This window comes from Pelodiscus sinensis, chromosome 6 (genome assembly GCF_049634645.1).
Source record: "Pelodiscus sinensis isolate JC-2024 chromosome 6, ASM4963464v1, whole genome shotgun sequence".
NCBI lineage: Eukaryota > Metazoa > Chordata > Testudines > Trionychidae > Pelodiscus > Pelodiscus sinensis.
In genome coordinates, this window is record NC_134716.1 from 97,536,348 (window position 1) to 97,562,211 (window position 25,864).

Consider the following 25,864-nt stretch of genomic DNA (forward strand, 5'->3'; position numbering starts at 1 on the left):
GTTGGTTTCTAGTGGAGTGCCCCAAGGGTCAGTTCTGGGACCAGTTTTGTTCAACATCTTTATTAGTGACCTGGATGAGGGGATGGACTGCGCCCTCAGCAAGTTTGCAGAGGACACTAGGCTAGGGGGAGAGGTAAATAAGCTGGAGGGCAGGGATAGGGTCCAGAGTGACCTAGACAGATTAGAGGATTGGGCCAAAAGAAATCTGATGCAGTTCAACAAAGACAAGTGCGGAGTCCTGCACTTGGGGCAGAAGAATCTCAAACACTGTTACAGGCTGGGGACTGAATGGCTAAGTAGCACTTCTGCAGAAAAGGACCTGGGGATTACAGTGGATGAGAAGCTAGATATGAGTCAACAGTGTGCCCTTGTAGCCAAGAAGGCTAATGGCATACTCGGGTGCATTAGGAGGAGCATTGTCAGCAGATCCAGCGAAGTGATTATTTCCCTTTATTTGGCTCTGGTGAGGCCACATCTGGAATATTGTGTCCAGTTCTGGGCCCCCCACTATAGAAAGGATGTGGACGCATTGGAGAGGATCCAGTGGAGGGTGACCAAAATGATTAGGGGGCTGGAGCGCATGACTTATGAGCAGAGACTGAGGGATTTGGGTTTATTTAGTTTGCAGAAGAGAAAAGTGAGGGGGGATTTGATAACAGCCTTCAACTTCCTGAAAGGAGTTTCCAAAGGGGATGGAGAAAGGCTGTTCTCAGTAGTGACGGATGGCAGAACAATGAGCAATGGTCTCAAGTTACAGTGGGGGAGGTCTAGGTTGGATATTAGGAAAAACTATTTCATTAGGAGGGTGGTGATGCACTGGAATGGGTTACCTAGGGAGGTGGTGGAATCTCCATCCCTAGAGGTGTTTAAGTCTCGGCTTGACAAAGCCCTGGCTGGGTTGATTTAGTTGGGATTGGTCCTGCCTTGGGCAGTGGGTTGGACTTGATGACCTCCTGAGGTCTCTTCCAGCCCTGTGATTCTAAAGCTTGTCACTTTCATCAACAGAAGCTGGTCCAGTAAAAGATATTATCTCACCCACTTTGTTTCTTACTAATCTATATTTTTTAATTTTTAAAACCAGTTGAATTCATTTGTTAAGTTTATTCATATGAGCATTGATATACAGGCAGTCCCCGAGTTACGCGGATCCGACTTACGTTGGATCCGCAGTTACGAACGGGGCCCTCTCCCTGGTCTCCAGCAGACCAGGGAGAGGAAGCAAAGCGGCGGAGCACGCGGGCAGCGGACAGCCCAGTGCCATGGCTGTCCTGCTGCCCGCGTGTTCCTCCGCTTTGCTCTGCTTTGCTCCCCGTCCCCCTGGTCTGCAGACCAGAAGGACGGGGAGCAAAGCGGCGGAACACGTGGGCAGCAGACAGCCCAGACACGCGTCTGGGCTGTCTGCTGCCCGCGTGTTCCGCCGCTTTGCTCCCTGTCCCCCTGGTCTGCAGACCAGGGGGACGGGGAGCAAAGCAGAGCAAAGCCGCGGAGTCCGAGGGCAGCAGGACAGCCATGGCACGTCTGGGCTGTCCCGCTGCCCCCCGTGCTCCGCTGCTTTGCTCCAGACGCCTGTGGTACAGCAGCTGGGGCGCTGCCGGTTGGTCCTGTAGCGCCTCTCTGGGCGCCACGGGACCAACCCGGCAGCACCCCAGCTGCTCTGCCCCAGGCGTCCTGATTCAGCCACTGCTGGTCAGTTTCAGCAGCGGCTGAATCAGGACCCTGGGGCAGAGCAGCTTGGGTGCTGCTGGGTTGGTCCAGTAGCGCCGAGAAGCGGCGGCGCTACTGGAGCAACCCAGCAGCACCCCAGCTGCTCTGCCCCAGGCATCCCCAAGTCAGCTGCTCCTGAAACTGACCAGTGGCTGACTACCGGAAGCCCCTGCCCCGGGCTTCCTGGAATCAGCCGCTGATCAGTTTCAGCAGCAGCTGACTTGGGGATGCCTGGGGTTCTTAAGTTGAATCTGTATGTAAGTCAGAACTGGCATCCAGATTCAGCCGCTGTTGAAACTGATCAGTTTCAGCAGTGGCTGAATCTGGACGCCAGTTCCGACTTACATACAGATTCAACTTAAGAACAAACCTACAGTCCCTATCTTGTACGTAACCCGGGGACTGCCTGTATATGTACATCAGTATGACTCTGATGTTTGTACTTCTAAACACAGGAGATTACTAAACTGAAATAATTCCAAACATTTTTTTAGCTTCATATTATAGGTTGAACCTCTCTAGTCCAGCGCTTTCTGGTCTGGCAACATCCGTGGTCCAACACGATTTTAATTGGCTGGATTTTTACTTATTATGGGTGTAGCCAAGTTTCTCATGTCCCATAAAGTTTGTTTACAGCCACCAGTCCTAGCTCTCACTGTTATTTAGGTCTAACTTACCCCTAAATGTCTTTTAAGAGACCACAGCAGTGGAAGTGTAGGTAAAAGTGCTAGACAATATTAACCTCCCATAGTCTTGAAAATTCTCTGGTTTGCACCAGTCATGTCCCGAGAGCGCCAGACGAGAGAGGTTCAACCTGCAGCTAGTGGCATAAAGTATGTATTAGAGTTTTGAGCCTGTCTGAACAGCTCATAGGTTACAGGAACAAAGTAAAGTTTAATGCCCTCAGTGCTCTGAATAGAAATGTGGATACAAACTGGTGTGTTGATTCCCTTAGGCTCTGTCTGCATTTGCAGAGTTTTTGCATTGTCAGTTTTACTGGTGATAGGAAACTGGTAAAAGTAAAGTGCTGGTTTATGTTCTAACTTCCACAGGCATCAGTGTGTTCACGTTTCCAGCGTTTTCTTTGCTGATGAAAGCAGGACACAGATGGCTATCCCATAATGCAACTCTCTCCATTTTGTGGATAGGTCTTGTGGGAAGGGGGGGGGGAGGAGAGAGGATAATCGTGGGGCATCCTGGATCTCTGCACAGCCTCCATCCACAAACATTGATCAGCTCTACTAGTTAAGCATTGGTCCAAGCAGGGGATCATTTGCTCTGTGGAGGAGCCATAGTCACCTGGCCAGATAAGTGAGCGCTTGCCAAGAAAAAAGGAAGGGAAGTTTCAAAGTTCCTGGGGCTTTACAGAGGAAGGAACAGACATCTGTTTACTTGGCATCACAACAGTAGAGCTGCTGGCCAGAATAGACACTGAGGTTAAAGACATAGGAGGCAGTGAGGCTATATGCCACTGAGCCTCCTTTGGAGGCTAAAAATTGTGTAGACAGGAAAAAAGTGTCTTTATTTGCTTATCGTTACAAAAGTGTATCACTAGTAAAAACTGAATGCCTCTCACGGAGGTGGTTTTCTGTCATTAGCAAGTGTAGATGCTTACATAGATTTTGCACAAAAAAGGGACTTTTTATTTTAAATGGCGAGTGTACACATGTCCTTAGGGGCTGCTGCTTGAGAAAATTTCGAAAAGCAGCAGTTGTCTTTTTGATGACTGGACAAGAAAAATTGTTTGGTTCACATAAGTTTGTAGCCATAAGAGCCAGCATCTTAACTTTTTCAATGAAAGCCGAAGTCCTGAAGGAGTTGATGTATAAGAAGTCACACTTGTCAGAGAAGTTTTGTATTCACCATGGGCAAACAGATAATTTTCAAGTTCTGCTATTGCACAACTCTGCCCAGGAGAGATCCCTGGATCAGACAGTAGCATAACACTAACTTTGGGAAGGGTCCTAGGTTTAACTCTTATAACACTGTCTCTCACTTTGTTATTGAGGTATACGAAATAAAAGATTTGTTTCTTACCAGCACATCTTGTGTATTGTACCTTTTGTACAAATAGTATGTAGCCTGAACTACCTTTGTCTTTCAGGGAAAGTTGTCCATCAAGGCAGGAAGAGATTCAGTGTTGGAGAAGTTTGCACTGCAGGGCTGCGTCTAGGCTGGCATGATTTTGCGGAAATACTTTTAACGGAAAAGTTTTTCCGTTAAAAGTATTTCCACAAAAGCGTGTCTAGATTGACACGGATGCTTTTGTGCAAAAAGTGCTTTTGCGCAATAGCATCCGTGGCCAGTCTAGACGCGATTTTGCACAAGAAAGCCCCGATCACCATTTTAGCCATTGGGGCTTTTTTGTGCAAATCAGTTCTTCCCTGTCTACACTGGCCCTCTTGCGCAAGTATTCTTGCACATGAGGGCTTTTTCCTGAGCAGGAGCGTGAAAGTATTTGTGCAAGAAGCAATGATTTTGTACATTACAAAGTCAGTGCTCTTGCGCAAATTCAAGTGGCCAGTGTAGACAGCTGGCAAGTTTTTGCGCAAAAGCAATTGCTTTTGCACAAAATCTTGCCAGTCTAGACGCACCCCAGCTGTTTGTCTATATGTCTTGTCTTAAAGCTAGTATAAGAGAAATATTTGAGTTTGTTTACCTTATAAAACATTATTCTCATAAATAAAGCCTTATAATACAAGCCAACTTAAAGGAAATATAAAATAGGTTATTGTGCATGGTCTTGTAATTCGGTCAGTATAAATGTGATTAAAATAAATGCATTTTATAAGCCCATTAATTTGTACCACGCCTGTCTGGTGGTTATTTCGGTTTGTAAGGTTGCTTCAGGCACAGGGTTTACAGGAATGTCTAGTGTAAGCCAAAGATAATTATAAGAAAAACATGCCTGATGCATTTTTGTAGGAAGAGTCTCTAGACTTTCTGACAGCCCTCCAGCATGGAAAATATATTTCTTTCACCACCTGCTCAGCGTGGTCTACAGTCACTGCTTTGAGAAGGTAAATATGTATACGGAGATAGAGAGAGAAATAGTGCTAAGTTTTTTCACACTTTGATTGACCTGAATTCTGCAATTTTTTTTACATTTTTTTCACTCTTTCCCTTTTTGGCACTTTCTCTGTATAAATGAAAAAGCTTGCTTCTAAATACTGAGATCGTCTGTGGTAATGTACAGGCAGTCCCCGAGTTACGCGGATCCGACTTATGTCGGATCCGCAGTTACGAACGGGGCCGTTCCTCTCCCTGGTCTCCAGCAGACCAGGGAGAGGAAGCAAAGCGGCGGAACACGTGGGCAGCGGACAGGGCTGTCCGCTGCCCATGCGCTCCAAGGCTTGGCTCTGCTTTGCCCCCCCCCCGTCCCCCTGGGGGACGGGGGGGGGGCAAAGCAGAGCCAAGCCGCGGAGCGCGCGATCAGCTGACAGCCTAGACGCATCTGGGCTGTCAGCTGGCCGGGCGCTCCGCGGCTTGGCTCTGCTTCCCCCCCCCCCGTCCCCGTGGTCTGCAGACCAGGGGGAGGGGGGGGGGGGGCAAAGCAGAGCAAAGCAGAGCCAAGCCTCGGAGTGCGTGGGCAGCGGACAGCCCTGTCCGCTGCCCACGTGTTCCGCCGCTTTGCTTCCTCTCCCTGGTCTGCTGGAGACCAGGGAGAGGAACGGCCCCGTTCGTAACTGCTTAAGTCGGATCCGCGTAACTCGGGGACTGCCTGTATATACAGTTTCAGCTAGGATTCAGCTATTGCCTCATAAATAAGCGGAACCATTAAGGTAGTATCTGATTAAAACATTCCCATTCTTCATGTATTATTTTGCTTTACTCGTTTGCAAAGATGATATTATCAGTTAATCTAGTTGACTACTTGCATTCCCCCCCCCCCACTACCTCTGTATCAGAGGCAGCAAGGGGGGGGGAGCAGGACCCAGCAGCAAATGTGGTGGGGGGCAGAGGAAGCTGTTATGAAGCAGCCTCCAATTCCCCTTCTATCCCCCCCAGGATTGCCAGATGGTTGAAACAAAAATATTGAACACCCCCATCCCTCCAAAAAAATACCCGCAAAAAATTATGTTGAAGAAAAAAAAGGGGGGGGGAGACCAAAGTTGCTGAGCAAAAAAAAAAAGACTCCAAGATTAATTAAATTAAATATCCCCTTTAAGAGTGCAGGGATAGGAACAGAGGAACGGTTGAGCACTAAGACCCAGGGGAAGCATTGCTTTCCATTGGTCGGCAGCCACTTCGTGCTGGCAGCCTTGCAGAACCAGGTAAGCATGGGGGCTGGGGTAAGGGGGCTGGGAGTGCTGGGAGCCAGGAAGGGTTCGGGGGAGGGGGAGGATAGAAGCCGGGCACTGACTGTTTATAGGGTTGCCAGGTGCCCGGCATTTTCGCCTCCTGGCCGGGGAAAAAATCAGAAAATACCGGACATTTTAGGTGTTTGGTATTCTCTGAATTTTTTTACCGGACAGGAGGAGAAAATACCAGACTGTCTGGGTGAATACTGGACACCTGTCAACCCTACCCTGCAGCCTCTGACTGTGGGGAGCTCGGAGCCCCCAACGGACAGGGGCTGCTGTACCTCTGCTGATGCCTCTGTGTCAGAGGCAGCAGCACGGGGTGGCAGGCAACTGTTCTGCAAAGGGGGCTGGTTTTTAAACTTGCTCTCCTCATGGACCAGCTCCTGTTTGGCACTCCGCACTGCTGCCTCTGAAACAGCAGCTTGACTAAGCTAGTTAGTCAACTATTCATGCAGTTAGTCAACTATTCTGTTACCTGTTATCTAGTCCAAAATGATCTGTGTGTACCCACAAATGCTTGTTGTTGAAAGGAAAGCTAAATCTGGATGGGTGGGAAATTCATGAGACTATTCATTATTGTAATTTATGGAAAACTATTGCAATGTTGGTTTTAAGAAGCAAAGTACATTTCCTATCTAGGAAGCTGAAGTGTAAAAGTTCTTTAATTTATTGAGAATGATTTGTGAAATATTTGGCAAAAGGAAAATTCTATAAGGTGATTTTGATGAATAAATGAGTTGTTTCAGAAGTATTTATTTTCAAGCAGAATAAAATGTCTAGCATTGCATGATAAGGTTCAGTTTACAGAGCTTCATGCATGGCATTTGAAGATAGTGTTCAGAAAAATGAGGTTTACAGGATATTTCGAAAAAGCCTGCCATTTTCTAAAGAACTGTGTTTAGACCATGGCTTTACTTTCAAAATGATGCTTGTTCGAAAAAGTGCCATGACGCAACGATGCAAATGAAGCATGGGAAATTCAAATCCTCTGTTCATTTGCACTTTCCAAGTGCCTAATTTACATCCCTTTATCGAAAAAGGGATGTAGTTTAGACGTATCCCTAGGTAGTCACGAGCTTTGTTCTTTTGTCACAACATTTCTATACATTGTCTTGGTTTGGCTACATTTCAGAGTGCCTTTTGGTAGCCCCCTAATCCAGTGAACATGAGTAGGCAAAGGATTTTTTGCCTAATTATCTATGCATATGTTTTAATATTAGTGAAATAAATCCTTATGAGGATACATTTTCCATTTCACATCACTGTGGTAATCGTGTAGTATTTTTAGGTTTGGTTTTGTTTTTAATTTTTTAAAGTGTTTTATGTTTTTGTTTAATTGAATTTTTTTTGAGGATGACTTCAGTGCACTAGTATCACTGATATGAACAAAGTGCAGTACAGGCTAGTATAAAAATACCTTTTGCCACTTCTATGAGTCCTGTGGGCTGCACAACTTTGCTGTCTTAAGCACAGCATGCTAATCACCCTAAATTGTTTATCATATGCATTTTTATTTGTGCTCTGAGTCAGAATTTAAATCCATGTCTCCATAGTTAAAAACCTAGGGACCTAACTCACCAACTGTGCTTTATACTTTAATTTTGAAAGTTACGTGATCTTTACAGAAACTGATGCTAAGACATTGAGTGTGCTGGTGGTAGCTGTACTCATTTTTTTTGTATTTGTATTAAAAACAAGGTTACATTACATGAGTTTGCCTATTAACAAAGATCTTCATTTATTGGGGGACACCCTTATTATTTGAGTATTCAGAGATGAGGACTGGAAAACATTGAACAACTAATTTTATAAAGTGCCATATCAATGGCAAGAAGATTTACCCAGCATTGCTTGGGTCCTTAACTCAATTTTTGTTTTTTGGAAAATAAAATAAAAATATGCAAGTTTCATTTAAATTATTGCTCTGGAGTGAGGCTGGGGATGATGGGTTCAGTATGCCGGCTGCCCTCTCTCACCACAGCAGGTTGGAGCCAGGTCAGAAGTACCTTTCCATGGCTGCTGCAGCTGCAGAGGGCACAGCTGGAGGGAGTGGTGCATGTCCTCCAGCTGGGGCAGGTACATGTTCATCTGCCCCAGCTGCATGGGTCCCAGCTGGAGTGATGAATGCAGCAAACTGTGCACTTTCCCCTTGCTTCCTGATAAAGACTAACAGCCAGAAATGTTTCAATATGAATTGAGGTGGAGGGGGAACTTCAGCCCCACTCAGTTGTCCATAAACTTCAGTGTACAGCAGCAGTCAAAAAAGCAAACAATGTTAGGAATCATTTAAAAAGGGATAGAGAATTAGGCAGAGAACATCTTATTGCCTCTGTATAAAACCATCGTTTTTATACAACTTGAATACTACGTACAGATGTGGTCGTCTCATCTCAAAAAGATATATTGGCATTGGAAAAGGTTCAGAAAAGGGCAACAGAAATGATTAGAGGTTTGGAACAGGTCTCACATGAAGAGAGATTAAAAAGACTGGGACTTTTCAGCGTAGAAAAGAGGAGACTAAGTGGGGATATGATAGAGGTCTATACAATCATGATTGGAGTGGAAAAAGTAAATAAGGAAAAGTTTTATTTACTTGCTTCCATAACATAAGAACTAGGAGGTCACCAAATGAAATTAATAGGTAGCAAGTTTAAAACAAACAAAAGGAAGTTTTTCTTTACACAGCTCACAGTCAACCTGTGGAACTCCTTGTCAGAGGAGGTTGTGAAGACCAGGACTTTAACAGGGTTCAAGAAAGAACTAGATAAATTCAGGGAGGTTAGATCCATCAATGGCTATTAGCCAGGATGGGTAGGAATGGTGTCTCTGGCCTCTGTCAGGGGCTGGGAATGGGTGACAGGAGAGGGATTGCTTGAAGATTCATTGTTCTGTTCACTCCCTCTGGGGAATTTGGTATTGGCCACTGTCGGCAGACAGGATACTGGGCTAGATGCACCTTTGGTCTGAGCCAGTATGGTCGTTCTTATGTAAAGGATGCCTGAGAGGAGTGAGGCTTGGTGCAAGAGCTGTCCTGGATGTGTGTGTATGGGGGGGGGGGGGAGGGAAGGCGGTTATCTGCAAGTAGTCCCTTTCCACCTGCCTGGTAATTATCTTATTTTTTCTGTAAGGTTTTATGAGAAACTGTCCCATTCCAGGCACATCCAAACCCTTACCGTGCTTTAAGTTATGCTAGAGGAAGCTGTTTACCAAATTTGGTGGTCCTAGCTCTTACCCATTAGGAGAAGTTCTTGGACAGAGAGAGACTCACTCAGATAAAATTTTGAAGGAGAAAGTAGTTAGGGACATTAAGGTTAATGGCAATTGGGACAAATTACAACATGGTTTTACAAAAGGTAGATCATGCCAAACCAACCTGATTTTCTTCTTTGAGAAAGTAACAGATTTTTTAGATAAAGGAAATGCAGTGGATCTAATCTACCTCGATTTCAGTAAGGCATTTGATACAGTACCACATGGGGAATTATTGGTTCAATTGGAAAAGATGGGGATCAATATAGACTCATAGATTTCTAGGTCAGAAGGGACCCTTATGGTCATCTAGTCTGACCCCCTGCACAATGCAGGCCACATTGAGAGGTGGATAAGGAACTGGTTAAAGGGGAGACTACAGTGAGTCATACTGAAAGGTGAACTGTCAGGCTGGAGAGAGGTTACTAGTGGAGTTCCTCAGGGATCAGTTCTGGGACCATTATTATTTAATCTTTTTATTACTGACCTTGGCACTAAAAGTGGGAGTGTGCTAATAAAGTTTGTGGATGACACAAAGTTGGGAGGTATTGCCAATTCAGAAAAAGATCGGGATATCATACAGGAAGATCTGGATGATCTTGTAAATTGGAGTAATAGTAATAGGATGAAATTTAATAGTGAGAAGTGTAAGGTTATGCATTTAGGGATTAATAACAAGAATTTTAGTTATAAGCTGGGGACACATCCGTTGGAAGTAATGGAAGAGGAGAAGGACCTCAGAGTCCTGGTTAATCACAGGATGACTATGAGCTGCCATTGTGACATGGCTGTGAAAAAGGTTAATACGGTCTTGGTATTTCCAGTAGGGATAAGGAGGTGTTAGTGCCATTATACAAGGCATTGGTGAGACCTCGTTTGGAATACTGTGTGCAGTTCTGGTCTCCCATGTTTAAGAAGGATGAATTCAGACTGGAACAGGTACAAAGAAGGGCCACTAGGATGATCCGAGGAATGGAAAACCTGTCTCATGAAAGGAGACTCAAGGAACTTGGCTTGTTTACCTTAACCAAAAGAAGGCTGAGGGGAGATATGATTGCTCTCTTTAAATATATTAGAGGGATAAATGCCAGGGAGGGAGAGGAATTATTTAAGCTCAATACCAATGTGGACACAAGAACAAATGGATATAAGCTGGCTGTTAGGAAGTTTAGACTCGAAATTAGGCGAAGGTTTCTAACCATCAGAAGAGTGAAGTTCTGGAACAGCCTTCCAAGGGAAGTAGTGGGGGCAAAAGACCTATCTGGCTTCAAGATAAAGTTAGATGGGTTTATGAAGGGGATGGTTTGATGAGGTAACATGATCTTGGTAATTAATTGACCTTTCACTATCAGTGGTAAATAGGCCAATGGTGGGAAGATAGGAGTTGCTATAGAGAACTTTTTTCTGGGTGTCTGGCTCGTGAGTCTTGCCCAAATGCTCAGGATTCAGCTGATCGCCATATTTGGGGTCGAGAAGGAATTTTCCTCCAGGGTAGATTGGCAGAGGCCCTGGAGGTTTTTCTCCTTCCTCTGTAGCATGGGGCACAGGTCACTAGAGGGAGGATTCTCTGCATCTTGGGGTCTTTGAACCATCATTTCAAGGACTTCAATATCTGAGATATAGGTGAGAGGATTATTCTAGCAGTGGGTGGGTGAGATTCTGTGGCCTGCATTGTGCAGGGGGTCAGACTAGATGATCAAAATGGTCCCTTCTGATCTTAAAGTCTATAAGATATATAGTAGATAAGTAATATACTTAGATTATGAAATTTGTGGTATATATAAAAGTTTTCTTGTAGTGCAAAATCTACATTGTTGTAAACTTTTATTCTTTTTAATTATTATTTAGGTTCGAGGAAACTTATTTCAGCTCATGATCTGAAAGCTGTAACCAATGATGTGGCCAACACTGGAAACAGAACTATCACTTTTACAGTTGTCAGAGCTCCCAAACTTGGAAGACTGATCAGAATAGGCTCTAATTACATCTCACAGAATATTTCTACTTTTACTCAATCCATGGTAAGCATTCATGTTACAGAATGCCCAGTGGCAGACTATTATTGTAAAGTGCATCCTAGTTATTCATTCTTTGCCCAGTCCTTTTACACTTGTTTTAGTGCCAGGCAGGGATGTGAATGGTTAAATGGTTACCAGTCCCTCTCTTCCACTCCCATTTAATCAGTTAAACATAATGTTTAACTGGTTAACTAACTAAATGGATTTTACATCCCCAGTTCCATCATAATCATTGCCTAATTTAGCCGTATCACTCAATATCTGGCAATTTGCAGCAGTGGCATAGCGAGAGGCAATGGCAGAGGGGCAGTTGCCCCTGGGCGCTACACTAGGGGGGCACCAATTTAGTCCCCCTTCGCTCCCCCTGTCATCCCCTGGCTCGCCTGTTCCACCTCCATCTCTGCTGGTGGGTTAGTGTATGCAGGGGCCTGGCCCCAAACTAGAGGGGATGGGGGAAAACGCAGTACAACCCCCCACTCCCAGGGTTGGGCTCATCTGTGTGCCTTGAATTTGAAGGGTTAAAAAGAAAGAACATTTTTATCTTCTATGAAGATTCTTATAGGGATGGCTGCTTCTAAAAGAGAATTACTGAGTCTTTATGTAAAGTATATCTGAATATAATTGTATCATCTACAAAACAAATTGTTCTCCGAGAACATTCCTTATATTCCTTATTCCATAACGGTCCCTTTAGGTCTCAAAATCCATGAATTTATTATCATTAGATTTACATAGATATATACTCATGTCAGGATATGCCATAGCTTAAGTTGCACTACTCTGTTCCCCTGTGGATAGGATATTATCTTGAAATGTTATAGATCAAATAATACTGTGAAATATCATGCACCTTCTTCCCATAAACTTAGATCTTTAAAACTCTAACACTTTTATACCTTACAAATTACAAAAATACTAAGCTAAATTTTGTGTCTGCATTTTATGATAGGAAAAATTCTTACCTAGCTTAGCTCAGTATGTTTTAGCCATATAAGAGGAAGCTAAAACAGCAGTGAAAAAGTTGGCAAGTATGTTTGATAATGTATATTTGGAACATAGAATTGTGCAAATATTAAGTAGATATTTGAGAGAAAAATAGTAGGGTCCATGAATAATAAGAAATTCAGTTTGTTAATAAAAAGTCTGTGAATCAGATTTGAACTGGAAAGCGTTTTAGTTCAATTTAGTTCTTTCCGTTTCTTTGGCCTTATAGGCAGTGTTCAGAAATATACACTTCTCAGCTCAAGTGAAACTCATTTATCTTGACTAAAAAAGAAGTTAGCTAGTCTCCTTCCTTATGTCTGTGTTTCACTGCCTCATTGCCAATAAAGCTATAATTATCACCCCCTTCCCCCTGAACTTGACCAAGGCCAGTTGTTTTGCAGCCAACAGCAAAAACTAATTTGTGCAACTTTTCCAAGCTTGTTAGATTAATTTTGAATACAGTTGATTGTTTTCTTTGGAGTCTTTTCCTAGTTTCTCACCATCTCTCTTTTTTTTTTGACATTTAACTAACCACTTGCTTCCTCCCCAGACTAATTAAATAAACATTTTGATTTAAACTGAATAAAACTCCTTTAATTATCTTCTAATTTGTAATCCTGTTTGAAACATTACATATATGGACAAAAAAAATCTATGCCAATATCATCCTCTCCTTAGCCCAGAGACTCCTATGTTTTACTATGCAGTAAAAATACCCTAGGTAGATTTTTAAGAAATAGTAAAAATCATGAATTTACTTTGTCCATATATCTCTTACTTTGGAGCTATGCTTAGGTGAGTGATCCTGCCCCAATATCTACATGGACCTATGAAATTTTTGCATCAGTTTTCAAGAGCCACAAAGGGAAAAGTTTAGCAATAACTGTATTTTTGGGCAACACACATTGTTATTTTGGACATTGGTTATGGAAGATTGGTCCCCAGGGCTTAGTTCTCCCATCAGTGTCAATGGAAAACTTTTTCATTGATTTAAGTGGGACCAGGACCAGGATTCATAGTTAGAGCTTAGTTTCTATATATCAAAGTGCTTTAAAAACACTAAAAATACTTTAGATCACTAGAATTAGTCATTCAAAACTACGTCATGGAAATCTGTGCTAAAGAAGTCCACTAAATGATAGCAAGCTGTGTAAAGAAGTATTTTATGTGTTAGTATTTTTTCTAAATTTATATCTCAACAGTGATCTCATCGGCAATTACAGATTAATACAGGTTAAGCTATGTCAGTAGTTGAATAAGAATTCTCCAAGGATTCGGTAGGTAACCCTCTTCTCTTGGAGTCAGTGAACCAGTACTTTTGCATGAGGATACATCGGTCAGATGAGACTTGAAAAGAAAGTCCTGACGTCTTGTGCTTTCTAGAGATACCGTGGAACTTTGACAAGATTATGGGTATTATCCATGAGATTCTGACCAGATTCCAGTGCAGGAAATTGCTTTTTGTAGACCAGAAATTCAGTGGAAAATGTATTGTTCGTTTCTTGCCTTGACTGATACTTAGTGGTTTTGCTGTGTGCTATTGAATAGATATGCATTCCCAGGGACAGATGAACTTCAGTGGTGGGAGGAGTGGTATGTGTGTGTTTGTACATGTGTGTATCATTTGAACAAAAAAAAAGTGTTGATGAGAAAAATGGCAGGCAAAATATTGTATGTAAGTATGTTTATGTCTCTCAAGATATACTACTGGACTCTCACGCCTGAGTTTTAGCTCCTTGTCATGTGGCTGGCAGAATTCTATGAACTCTTAAGTTTATTGATCCTTAAAGATACCAATACTAGGATAGAATGTGAGGTATGTTCCCTGCAGACTGTTGCATGCTGCTCCCTGCTGAGTATACAAGTTGCCCACCAAGGATTCTAGTCAGCTCCTTATGGTGCATAGTTGGTGAATGAGCTGCCCTAGAGAGAGCATGACTTAGTAGTCACCAAACTAGCTCCTTCGGCTCCCAGCAGTGCCTTACTAGGTATCTTTTATTGTCTTACCTTTTTGAGGGTCTTCTGTACCACTTCTGCTACTCTCAAAGGGAAGCAAATTTATGAGCTTAAGGAGTTTTGCCAGTCTGGCACTAATGACTTGAAGGCTACGTCTACACTGGCCCCTTTTACGAAAGGGGCATGCTAATTTTAAACTTCGGAATAGGGAAATCCGCGGGGGATTTAAATATCCCCCGCGGGATTTAAATAAAGATGTCCGCCGCTTTTTTCCGGCTTGGGGAAAAGCCGGAAAAAAGCGTCTAGACTGGCCCGATCCTCCGGAATAAAGCCCTTTTCCGGAGGATCTCTTATTCCTACTTCAAAGTTTGCACAGATTATGTATTCAGAGAAGTGGAACTATAAGGAAATTTCCCCTCATACACTATGTATACAATCATTAAACATTGTCATGGACATTTTGTTCTGCTTCAGACTGTTGTCAAAGTGAGACAGGACTCACTCAGATTTGTCAGACCGCTCTGTTTATTAGCAAAGCCACTCTGCTAATTCATCCAGAAAAATGTGAGTACCCCACAAGGTTCAAACTCCATGATTTATACAGTCAAAAGAAAGCCAAGTTAACAGGATTAAAAAGAGGGGCAAAACTTCACATGATTAGTGTGAGGCTAGTCAAGTATCTTCATTTCCACATCAAGCACACAGCAATCTCCTGTCCATATCTCCCTGGTTATCTCTATTGCTTTGTGCCTAACACCTAATGTTCCTTTTCCTATTAACTCAGGCCCACCTGGCTAGCACTCTGATCTGCATACCTACAAACAACATTAACATACTTTTCTTCTTCCTGTTAAAAGACAAACAGTATTCCTTCAACTTATTCAATTATTACAGCACAATTCATCTTTCTCTTAGGCTGTGTCTAGACTGCAGGGTTTTTTCGAAAAAAGTAGCCTTTTTTCGAAAAAACTTCACCTGCGTCTAGACTACAGCCGCATTCTTTCAAAATTAAATCGAAAGAATGTGGCTTTTCTTTCGACAGCGGTACTCCTCATTTCACGAGGAAGAATGCCTTTTTTCGAAAGTGCTCTTTCGAAAAAAGGCGTTCTTGAATGCAAACAGGGCTTTTTCGAAAGAGAGCATCCAGACTGCCTGGGTGCTCTGTTTCGAAAAAGCGGCTCACTTTTTCGAAAGAAGAGATTGCAGTCTAGATGCTCTTTTTTGAAAGAAGTTTTTTCGAAAGTATCTTTCGAAAGTATTTTCGGAAAAAGCCTCTTTCGAAAGAGGTTTGCAGTCTAGACGTAGCCTTACAGTATAATTCTTTCTACTTTCTCATTGTTGTGCTTTTGATTATTCTCCAAGTGGCTGATTCCTCTATTTTGGACAGGTGGATGAAAGCCTGATCCTCTATGAGCACACACATAATGAGGATGTTGGCTGGAGTGCAGAAGATTCCTTTACATTTACAGTCTCCTCTCCACCAGCAACTCTGGATCTCCAAGTGTTTCCCATTGCCATTTCATATGAAATTAACAGACATGATCAAAATAGTCGTCTGCTTGCAAATACAGGTAAGGTTACTGTGCACTTTGAGCCTCCTAATATTTATGATCACATGTGGGATCCAGTGAGCAAATTAGAAAACTTGAGAGAAACTTTTCCTCGTAACAAGTGACTAAAATATTTATAGCATAGACTGCAGTGTAGATAATATTTTGCAAATGATTTCCAGTTGTTTCAGTAAACATTTAATGAGACACTGGCCAAAATGTAGTTAAGCCCCAAATGTAGGTTTGCAAACCATAAAGGTTTTTGAGTTTATCATTTACAGAAAGGTTTTTATGAATTAATTCTTCTGTATGCTATTTCTGATGCCTGGACAGAAGACTGGCCTGGGATATTAAAATTCACTAACTCCTTACAAAAAGGAGTCCTTAAAATATTAAAGCACTTTAGAAATTCAGTATATTTATTTGTTCCTCTTTAATGTTGTGGCTGCAATTCTCCTTTTTTGTTGCAATGATGTAGTAGTAATTTCTAGAGATAATAATAGAGTGCCTACTGTAGCTGTCGGGTATTGTTATATCTTTAATCCAGCACCCACCCCTCAGTTAAGAAATGTATCCTCTGACTTTTAAATCTCTACTTTTTAAAAAACTGTGGTAATATATTTCCAGCTATGACAGACGGTAATGTAAATATAGCAGGAAAGCATTTGAAACAGTGACTCCACATTGCTCTTTCCTGCATACCATTTGTATCACTGCTGCACATGTACATCTTATTTCTGAAACATGGCTATGATTATGACCAAGCAATAATTTTTAAATCGTTCTTTTTCTTTCTGCAAGGTGCTATTGTCCAGGAAGGAGGTGAAATCCTAATCAACAAAACAAATTTAGATGCTTCAAATCTATTGGTTAAGTTACCTAAGGTGCAACGTTCTATATATGAAGTCTGGTATCAAGTCATATCTTTACCTCTGCATGGCATAATATTGGTTGGAGAAAGAAATATTACCAAAGAAAAGCCTAACTTCTCACAGTACATACTTAACAAATTTGGAATCGTTTATATACATGATGACTCTGAATCACTTGCTGATCATTTCACTTTTGCTGTTTGGTTAAACTTGAAGAGCAAATCTGCAAGAAAGCCTGATACCGATGTTCTGGAAGAGATGTTTAATATTACCATTGTTCCAGTGAATGACCAAGTTCCAGAGTTGAAGACTAAAGGGCTAAGCTTGAAACTTCTGCAAGGAGATATATCAGTAATAGGACCAGAAAATCTGAAGGTTGAAGATTTGGACAACAGTCCAGGAGAGATCAAATACACCATTATTAGCAAGCCCACCAATGGCTATTTAGCAATGGAAAGCAATCTCAGCACATCCATACAAGATTTCACACAAGCTGATGTTGATAGTGGCAGAATTTGGTTTGTACAAGATGGAAGCTCACCCTCTGGGGTTTTTTATTTTAGTGTGACTGATGGCAAACATCGCCCATTATACAAACTTTTCAACCTTGAAGTCACACCAATCTCTCTCAACCTCGTCAACCTTACTGATGTGGTACTTCCACAGGGTCAGAACTCTGTCATGATTACTAATGCACAACTGTCAGCTACAACAAATGGAAAAAGTACCGATATTAGTTATGTAATAACAGTACCCTTCAAATATGGTCACTTACTGATTGGAAACGAGCAAGTTACTAAGTTTGAGCAGGCAGATTTACACGCAGGAAGACTGTCTTATTTTATGACAAATTTCAGTGCATCCTGGGATATATTGGAGTTTATGTTATTCACCTCAGAAAGTAATCTTACAGGACAGGTACTCAATATCACAGTAGGGCCTTTGGTGAAAGTTGCATCTGACCTGAAAATTCCAAACAGCGTCGCTTATAAATTAAGGACCAAGGACCTGGATGCTACAGAATTAGCTAGTTTGACAAATAGCAATCCCAGATTTGAAGTGATAGTGCCCCCAGCTCATGGGAAAATTGTAAGAAGAAGGTTGATCAATGATTCTTCGTTTGTAGGAATTAATTTGTTCACACAAAACGACATTGACAGAGGAGTTGTACTGGTTTATATAGATGCTAATCTGACAGGTATTGATATGTTAAACGACTCATTCACATTCATACTCAGGGCTGATGAAGTGCAGCCTGCTGTAGGCTATTTTCACTATGTCATAGTGCCATATGATCCTTTACTTGTGCAGGTTTTTACTAGTCAAGTGCCTTTCTTTACCCACACTGATACTTTAAAAATTCATACTACTTCCAAGGAAGAACCACCAGGTGAGGGACATATGGAAGCACTGGAAAAGACTGTACAGATCAGGTGGCAAAACCAAAATCGCTGGGGAAATCAAAATGAGGAAGATTCATTGCTTAATGGGGAACCTGTCGAGAGTAGGTCTGCAAGAACTGAGACCACAGTGAAAGCAAATGCTCAAAGTCCCAGAGTGCAGCCAAGTGAAACTAGCAACCCTTTGTCCATCATTATCCCACTTGCATCCGTGGCATTTTTACTCATTGTCGCTGTTATTTCTGTGTGTTTTTTTCTAATGTGTCATAAAACAGAAAAGGCAAAAACTCTTATAAAAAATCAAACACAAACAGTTCCCAACACTCCAGGTCTCAGTCCAGAACGGAGCCTGACTGTACCCATGGTCACGGTGACACGTCTTCCAAAAGGGGCTGAAAACTACATAGACACCCCATTTTTGGCAGTAAGATGTGAACAGCTACTTTCCACGCCAGTTGCTCCAGCTGAAAAAAATGCTCTGCAAAACTGGTTGAACCTGGACCCTGAAATGCTCCAGCACTGTCGAAAAACAAACCCAACTTTGAAGCACAACCAATATTGGGTATAGAGTGTGGCCATTTTGGTCATGTGGATCAGTGTGTGGTTTTTTTTTAAAGTATATAATGTTGACATTTCATCATTCTTTATTATAATTATTTATTATGGGTCAGATTCCGTTTTCTTTACTTTGAGCATGATCCAAACCTCAAAGAAGGCAATGTGCTAATTCCTATTGACTTCATGGAACTTTAGATACCTAAGGGTATGTCTACACTACAAAGTTAGTTCGAACTAACTTAGTTCGAATTAGTTAATTCGAACTAAGCTAGTTCGAACTAACGCGTCTAGAACTAAAAACTAGTTCGAACTAGCGTTTTGCTAGTTCGAACTAGCAAGTCCACATTGAGTGGACTCTGAACAGGGCTTAAGGATGGCCGGAAGCAGTGCCGGCAGGGCATAAAAGGAGGACTTAGAGCATGGAGATGCTGTCTCAGGCTAGCCGAGGGCTGCGCTTAAAGGGTCCCGACCCCCACCCCGGACACACAGTTCTAAGGGGTGCCCCGCTTGCAAAGAAGTTCTGGCTTGGAGTGCCCTGAGTGCCCACACTGGGCACATCACACCACTCGGCCATCAGCCCAGCTGCACTTGCCGCAGGCTGCCATCTGGGGAGAGGGAGTAATTGGGGGGCTGCAGGAGAGCTTCCACCCCCAGAAGCCCGCAGAGCCAGCCCAGTCCTCCCCATCGGGGGCTCATACCCCATTCCTCCCTCACCTCCTTCCACTTACCCTTCCTTAGCCCCCCTTCTTATTGATGTACAAAATAAAGATAACGTTTCTTCCAACATTGACTCTGTCTTTATTGAAAAAAAACTGGGGGAGACTGGGAAAAGGAGGTGGGAGAGGGGAAGAGAAAGGCAGGGAGAGGGGAGGGCAACTAACATGATCAGGGGTTGGGAACAGGTCCCAGATGAAGAGAGGCTACAGAGACTGGGACTGTTCAGCTTAGAAAAGAGGAGACGGAGGGGGGACAGGATAGAGGTCTCTAAAAGAAGGGGTTGGGTGGAGAGGGTGCATTCAGAAAAGTTCTTCCTGAGTTCCCATAAAGAAGGACTAGAGGACACCAAAGGAAAGGAATGGGTAGCAGGCTTGAAACTAGTAAGAGAAAGTTGTTCTTCTTCCCAAAGCAAATAGTTAACCTGTGGAACTCCTTGCTGCAGGAGGCTGTGAAGGCTACAACTAGAACAGAGTTTAAAGGGAAGTGAGATAAAGTGATGGAGGTTGGGTCCATGGAGTCCTATTAGCCAGAGGGTAGGAGTGGTGTCCCTGCCCAAAGTTTGTGGAAGGCTGGAGAGGGATGGCACGAGACAAATGGCTTGGTCATTGTCTTCGGTCCATCCCCTCCAGGGTCCCTAGGGTTGGCCTCTGTCGGCAGACAGGCTACTGGGCTAGATGGACCTTTGGTCTGACCCAGTACGGCCATTGTAAGCTCAGGGCTCAGTGTCGGGGGTCTCAGTGGACCCCCTTGATTTTCATGCACACCTGGTCCTGGGTGGCCAGGCTGGCAGCTCTCCTGCCCTAGACGGCCACTTTCCTGTGCCTAGTGCGGAGATCGTGGACGAGGTCCACGATGTCCGCACTAGCCCAGGAAGGTGCCTGCCTCTTGCGGTCCAGGGCAAGCTCCCGGGAGCCGCCAGCCTGGTCCCGGCAAGAGGGGGTGGGCTGGGGGGCATCGGGTGGGTGGCTCTGTGCCGTGCCAGGTGCAGGGTCTGCTAGCTGGGTGCTGGCAGGCTTGCACCTGGCACGGGCACCGTAGCCAGCCCGTGCCCCTTTAAGGGGTCCGGGGCCGGGAGGGGGGCATAGAGTTTCCCTGGTGTTGGCCAGAGTGGCCACCAGGGAAACCTGGGGAGGGCTAGCCTCCCACTAGTTCGAACTAAAGGGCTACACAGCCCTTAGTTCGAACTAGCTAGTTCGAACTAGGCGTTAGTCCTCGTAAAATGAGGTTTTCCTAGTTCGAACTAAGCGCTCCGCTAGTTCGATTCAAATTCGAACTAGCGGAGCGCTAGTGTAGCACCTATTAAAGTTAGTTCGAACTAACGTCCGTTAGTTCGAACTAACTTTGTAGTGTAGACATACCCTAAGTTGTTACATAGACAGATTACCCACTGACATCAGTGCCTTTTCTATCTTTGCATATTTTAAATTAACTCAGTATTTGAAGTATGTTTTATTTCCCTGGAAAGGGATAAGGCATCATAAACATTTTTAGTGCCATTTACTGTATATTTGTATACAATATCACTTTTTAAATAATCAAATTTGATACAGATAATTTGTATCTTGTCTGCGCCAGCCTACTTCAAAGAAAATGCAACTGTTTTCTTAAATAATTGCCAAGGTACTAATCTCAGGAACGTCAGTTAAGACTGAATGCTGTTCAAAGACCAGTGCTAAAGCAACAAAGCCGTGATTATTTTGACAAGTATTCAGTAAGGTTACTGGGCTGGAAGCCTAGGATTCTTTTCCACAAGGATACTACAGGAGTGATAGATACACTTATTGCTGAGAGCTTTGGTTCTCTCCATCACTTATTTTTAAACTCTCGCCACAAAGGTCTGCTGAATGTCATAATGCATGTCTGACCTCTAATCCACGTGGCAAAAAACTATCAGACAGCCTGTCTACAGCATTATCTTTAAGCTCTGGGTTTTCTCTGCAGAAACATCAAATTTCCTACTGCTGTCTAAGGGATTTATTCTGTACCCAGTAACAGAAGTTCTGCTGTGTTAGTCAGTGAAGCCAATGTAAGGGACAGCGGAATTTAGTTCTGTACTGTACAATAGAATTTGTTGCTAAACTACTGAGAAAAATAAGTGTGTGAAGTTGAGAATACGAATATACTAAGGAATAGTTTCATAATGCATTGTTATCAAGGAACTCTGATCCTTTGTGGCTGAAACACTATGGGTATGTCTACACTTGCGCCCTAGTTCCAACTAGGGATGCAAATGCAGGCGTTCAAAATAGTCAATGAAGCGGGGATTTAAATATCCCGCGCTTCATTAGCATGATCTCGCCGGCGCATTATTCTGAATGCCAGTTGTTTCAGAAGTGAAAGTGCATGCCAGGACGCGCTAATTCGAACCAAACCCCTTGGTTCAAACTAACGTTACTCCTCATTTTTTACTCCAGTTTAACTCCGTTGATAAAATATGCAGTAATTTCTCTTTAAGGGGAATATTTTTATTTCCATAAAAGCCCTTGCAAAGCCAATGATTTACAATTCAGTTTTAAGGTCATCCAGTGATGACAAGTGGCAAAACTTCCATTGACTTCAAAAAGGGAAGAACTACCTGAACCTGAAGATAATTTTATTGAGATTTTAACTGGTCTCATTATTATCACTTGATCTGTTTTTTAAATTTTATTTAAAAAGATGCATTTTTGAACTTCTAACCCAGCTTTGATGTGGTGATAATGATGTACCTAGTGTGTACTCAGCACAATGTTTTCCCCCCACACCTCCATTGCCTCTGTATCAGAGGCAGCGGGGGCGGGGAGGGGGAGCAAGAGCTGGTGCTGGGGGGAGCCCTCAGCACTGTCTCCAGAGTGCGGGGATGGAGGGTGCAGGGAGGTAGAGCCCCAGTAGTAAGATGCACTTATTACGTGCAAAGTGCAGAGCTGCAACGGGCGCCCCCTTTATCTGCTAATCAAGTAGTTGATGGAAATTCCATGGACTACTCAATTAGTCCATTAACCAAAAGGTAACATCTCTATGTAATTTCACATTCAAATACTACCATTCATACTTTAACATCTAGAACTGTAGCTGTGTAAACTTTCTCATTGCCATTTCCTTTGCAACACAGTGAACTGTTTTGCCATAAGCTCTATTCCCCCATTTATTTGTTCCATTTAGATTAAATTCATCCCAGTGCAGAAAGCCTTGCCAAGGCCTTGGTTACCACTATCCCCAGAGGGCCAAATTACAGGCAGGAATGTTGTGGAATGGAAAGGTATCAGGAGCTTTCCTAATCTCTTGCCTCTCCCAGCCACAGACAGCCATGTGTCATATGGCACAGTGGTCCCAGAAGGTACACAACAGCTCTGCCACAACAGCATACAAAGCTTAGGGCCAAATCCTTAGCTGGTGAAGTCAGTGGTGCTACCCCAGTTCAGACCAGCTAATGATCTGGTCCTTAGGTCAAGTATTTCATTATTAAAATGTGTTTTACTTAGGGCCTAACCCGGTAGTCCTTGTACAGGCACAATTTCCACTGAGTCCATAATGATAATCTGAGTATGTTCTGAATAAGAATTACAGAATTAAACATTGGTCACCTATGGATTATTGTTGTGACTTCAGAAACCAATATTTTACAGGCCAGTGTCTGATGTGTTGTTTTTACTTTTCCAGTAAGTATCTTTTTTTTGTAAAAGTGGGATTTTTAAATTATCCTTTCATTCCTGAATACGTTTCAAAATGGCAGCATTAGTGTGTGATAAGATTTGTAAGAGCAGCGAAGAATTCAGTTCTATGCATTACAACATGTGCTGAACAGGAATACATCACTGTATACCGCTACAAATAAAATCCTGTTTTTTAAGTTTTGTGATATTCTTCTTTTAATATATTTAGTTGGAAAACACATAAGCTTTTCCACACAAAATGAGATCACTGATACATCTGAACTGGTGTTCTGCTTCTAATAGTGTTCGGAACTTGATGCTAAGAAGACAAATGGGAATTTTATCCCACCACTCACCTACTCATTCTGAATTATTTAGCAAATATGTGTCTCATCCTTTGTTCTGTTGTCTGTTTGATCTTTTAAAGCAGGGGTGGCCAACCCATTCTGGGCAAAGAGCCAGGATAGCAGTGGATCCAGCGCAAAGAGCTGGGGCAAATTGTGGAGCAAAAAAAAAGACAGTCCCTTTAAAAGGAGCCCCTAGCTGAGCAAAAAAACTGTGCTTTTAAATGTGTTTTGAGGCTTTTTGGCCACAGGAGGCTCCCACCACCATCTTTAATTCTGCATCTTTCATGGCCGCGCAGAACAGCTCCCCTGCTCAGGTCAGCACAGGGAGCCGGGAGGAGAGGGCTGTTTTTGGGGGGAACTGGGGTGGCATATGAGTAATGGCGGGGGGGGCTTCACAAGCCGCACCCAGGGGAGGGGGGCTTCACGAGCCGCACCCAGGGGAGGGGGGGGGAAGAGCCGCATGCGGCTCGCAAGCCTTGGGTTGGCCATAGCGGTTTTAAAGTGTAAATCATTTTGGGCTCGTCTACACTGGCCCCTTTTCCGGAAGGGGCATGTTAATTTCACCTATCGTAGTAGGGAAATCCGCGGGGGATTTAAATATCCCCCGCGGCATTTAAATAAAAATGTCCGCCGCTTTTTTCCGGCTTTTAAAAAAGCCGGAAAAGAGCGTCTACACTGGCCCCGATCCTCCGGAAAAAGCGCCCTTTTCCGGAGGCTCTTATTCCTATTTCAAAGGAAGGAATAAGAGCCTCCGGAAAAGGGCGCTTTTTCCGGAGGATCGGGGCCAGTGTAGACGCTCTTTTCCGGCTTTTTTAAAAGCCGGAAAAAAGCGGCGGACATTTTTATTTAAATGCCGCGGGGGATATTTAAATCCCCCGCGGATTTCCCTACTACGATAGGTGAAATTAACATGCCCCTTCCGGAAAAGGGGCCAGTGTAGACGTAGCCTTTATGTTTAGTAAACTGGAAGATCTATCTAAAACATGTTGCTCCTTTTAGTTATGAGGCCTTTGTTCTTTTCATCTTGTGAAAATTAATAAGAGCAACATGAAACTAGTAACTGATTTCTGCAGCAAGTTAATGCTGGTTTAGCTCTCTTGCTAAGGTCAAACTCAATCGTGAGACTGGTGCAATACCCTAAAATTCAAACTTCCTTCTCCTCCTCCTCTCATCCAGCATTTTTTCAAATCTATGCTGTTTTTGTTTGAAGTGTAATCAGTGAATATTTTTAAATGTGGCGAAAATAATTGTTTTGGCAAATGCAATGGAAACTCAGTTAATTTATCTTAAACTTGATTCAAAGTAAAATGTAATGTTCAGTTTCTGCCAGAGCTGCATATCTGACATTCAATCCCAGCACTAAGTTGTTCTTTCTTTGTAATTTGTGAAATCTCTGACTTGAAAGATGTTCATAAAAAGGTTCTGTGGTGGAGCCTTCACTTCAACATGCTCATTTCCTCCCATTTCTAGACTTCCTTCTTGGTTGCCTAGTGCTACCATGCATCTATTGAAACCACTACTTATTGATTAAGTTGTTTGTTTGCAGGCTGAGGTTTTAGCTGAGTAACATTTTCTTGGCCTCACAGTGAGAGAGGCATTAGATATCTTTTAGACTGGCTGGAAAAGAAGAGACTGAGCAGATTAAGTATTAAAATCAATTGTTATTGAATATCTTAGAACTGTTTGGATAGGAAACAAAAAAAAACCTAGATCTTAATTAAATACATAGCATATGATAAAATCCATGTACTGCATTTAATGTACTTTATTTTGCATAGTGGCTTTCATGTATAGTGCCACAAAATATTTCAAAACATAATTGCAAAAATTGTTAAAAATAACTACAGGGAGAGAGATGAGATATAATTCACCTAATAACCAGAATGGAATGGAAAGTCAGGATGGTAGAAAGGCTTTTCCAGCCAACAAAAGATGCTGACAAGGTTCCTACATCAACAGGCGATCCATGTAGAAGAGAGAGAGAGGCCCAGCTATAGACAAGCAGAAGGAGTGAGGAGGACAAGAAAGGCAAGTTCTGTGAGGCTGGCTGGACTCGGCTGGATCCAAGTTGATAAAAGTTTGTAAGAACAAGGAGAGCAATTTTGAACTGGATCCTGAAATTAGCGACGACTTGTTAAGGTTTGGGAGGCAAAGATGAAGAAATAACTCTTCTCTGTATATGTAAGAAACAGGCAGTAGTATTCTACATAGACTGGGCCTTGAAAATTGGCTATGTGCCAGAGAAAATGGAGTTGCAGGAAAGGAAGTGAGACCTTGTAGTTAAAGGGTATGTTTCTCTATGTAACTCTACGTCTGTAGCAGGAGATCAAAAAGGGAAGATTCATTTGGCTGTAACAAACATTTCTACAGTTTTTCCATTTACATGAGTTGCTGGCATGTAAATGGAGAGGGTACTTCTTGATGGGTAAATCACTGAAATCCTAACTTACTGCTGGGAATAACTGTTTCGTTTTCAGACTAACACTTGTTCAGTCAGTCTCAGATGAGTATCATATGATGTGATCCAAATGTTGCAACAACATTTTTTGTTGAATGAAAAAGTTAAGGTATAT

The 25,864-nt window shown here is 42.8% G+C and overlaps 1 protein-coding gene and 1 long non-coding RNA gene across 4 annotated transcripts in view; one reads left to right on the forward strand and one right to left on the reverse strand.

Moving 5' to 3' along the window:
* Positions 1–18,821, forward strand: part of LOC102462652 (chondroitin sulfate proteoglycan 4-like) — a 65,329-nt gene extending 46,508 nt beyond the window's left edge. The window contains exons 8-10 of the mRNA XM_075932467.1: positions 11,106–11,278; positions 15,603–15,786; positions 16,567–18,821. Coding sequence (XP_075788582.1) covers positions 11,106–11,278; positions 15,603–15,786; positions 16,567–18,605 — 2,396 coding nt within the window. The 3' untranslated portion in view covers positions 18,606–18,821. The remainder of the gene's footprint in view (positions 1–11,105; positions 11,279–15,602; positions 15,787–16,566) is intronic.
* Positions 1–25,864, reverse strand: part of LOC142829953 (uncharacterized) — a 56,198-nt gene that overhangs the window by 18,740 nt on the left and 11,594 nt on the right. The window lies entirely within an intron of this gene.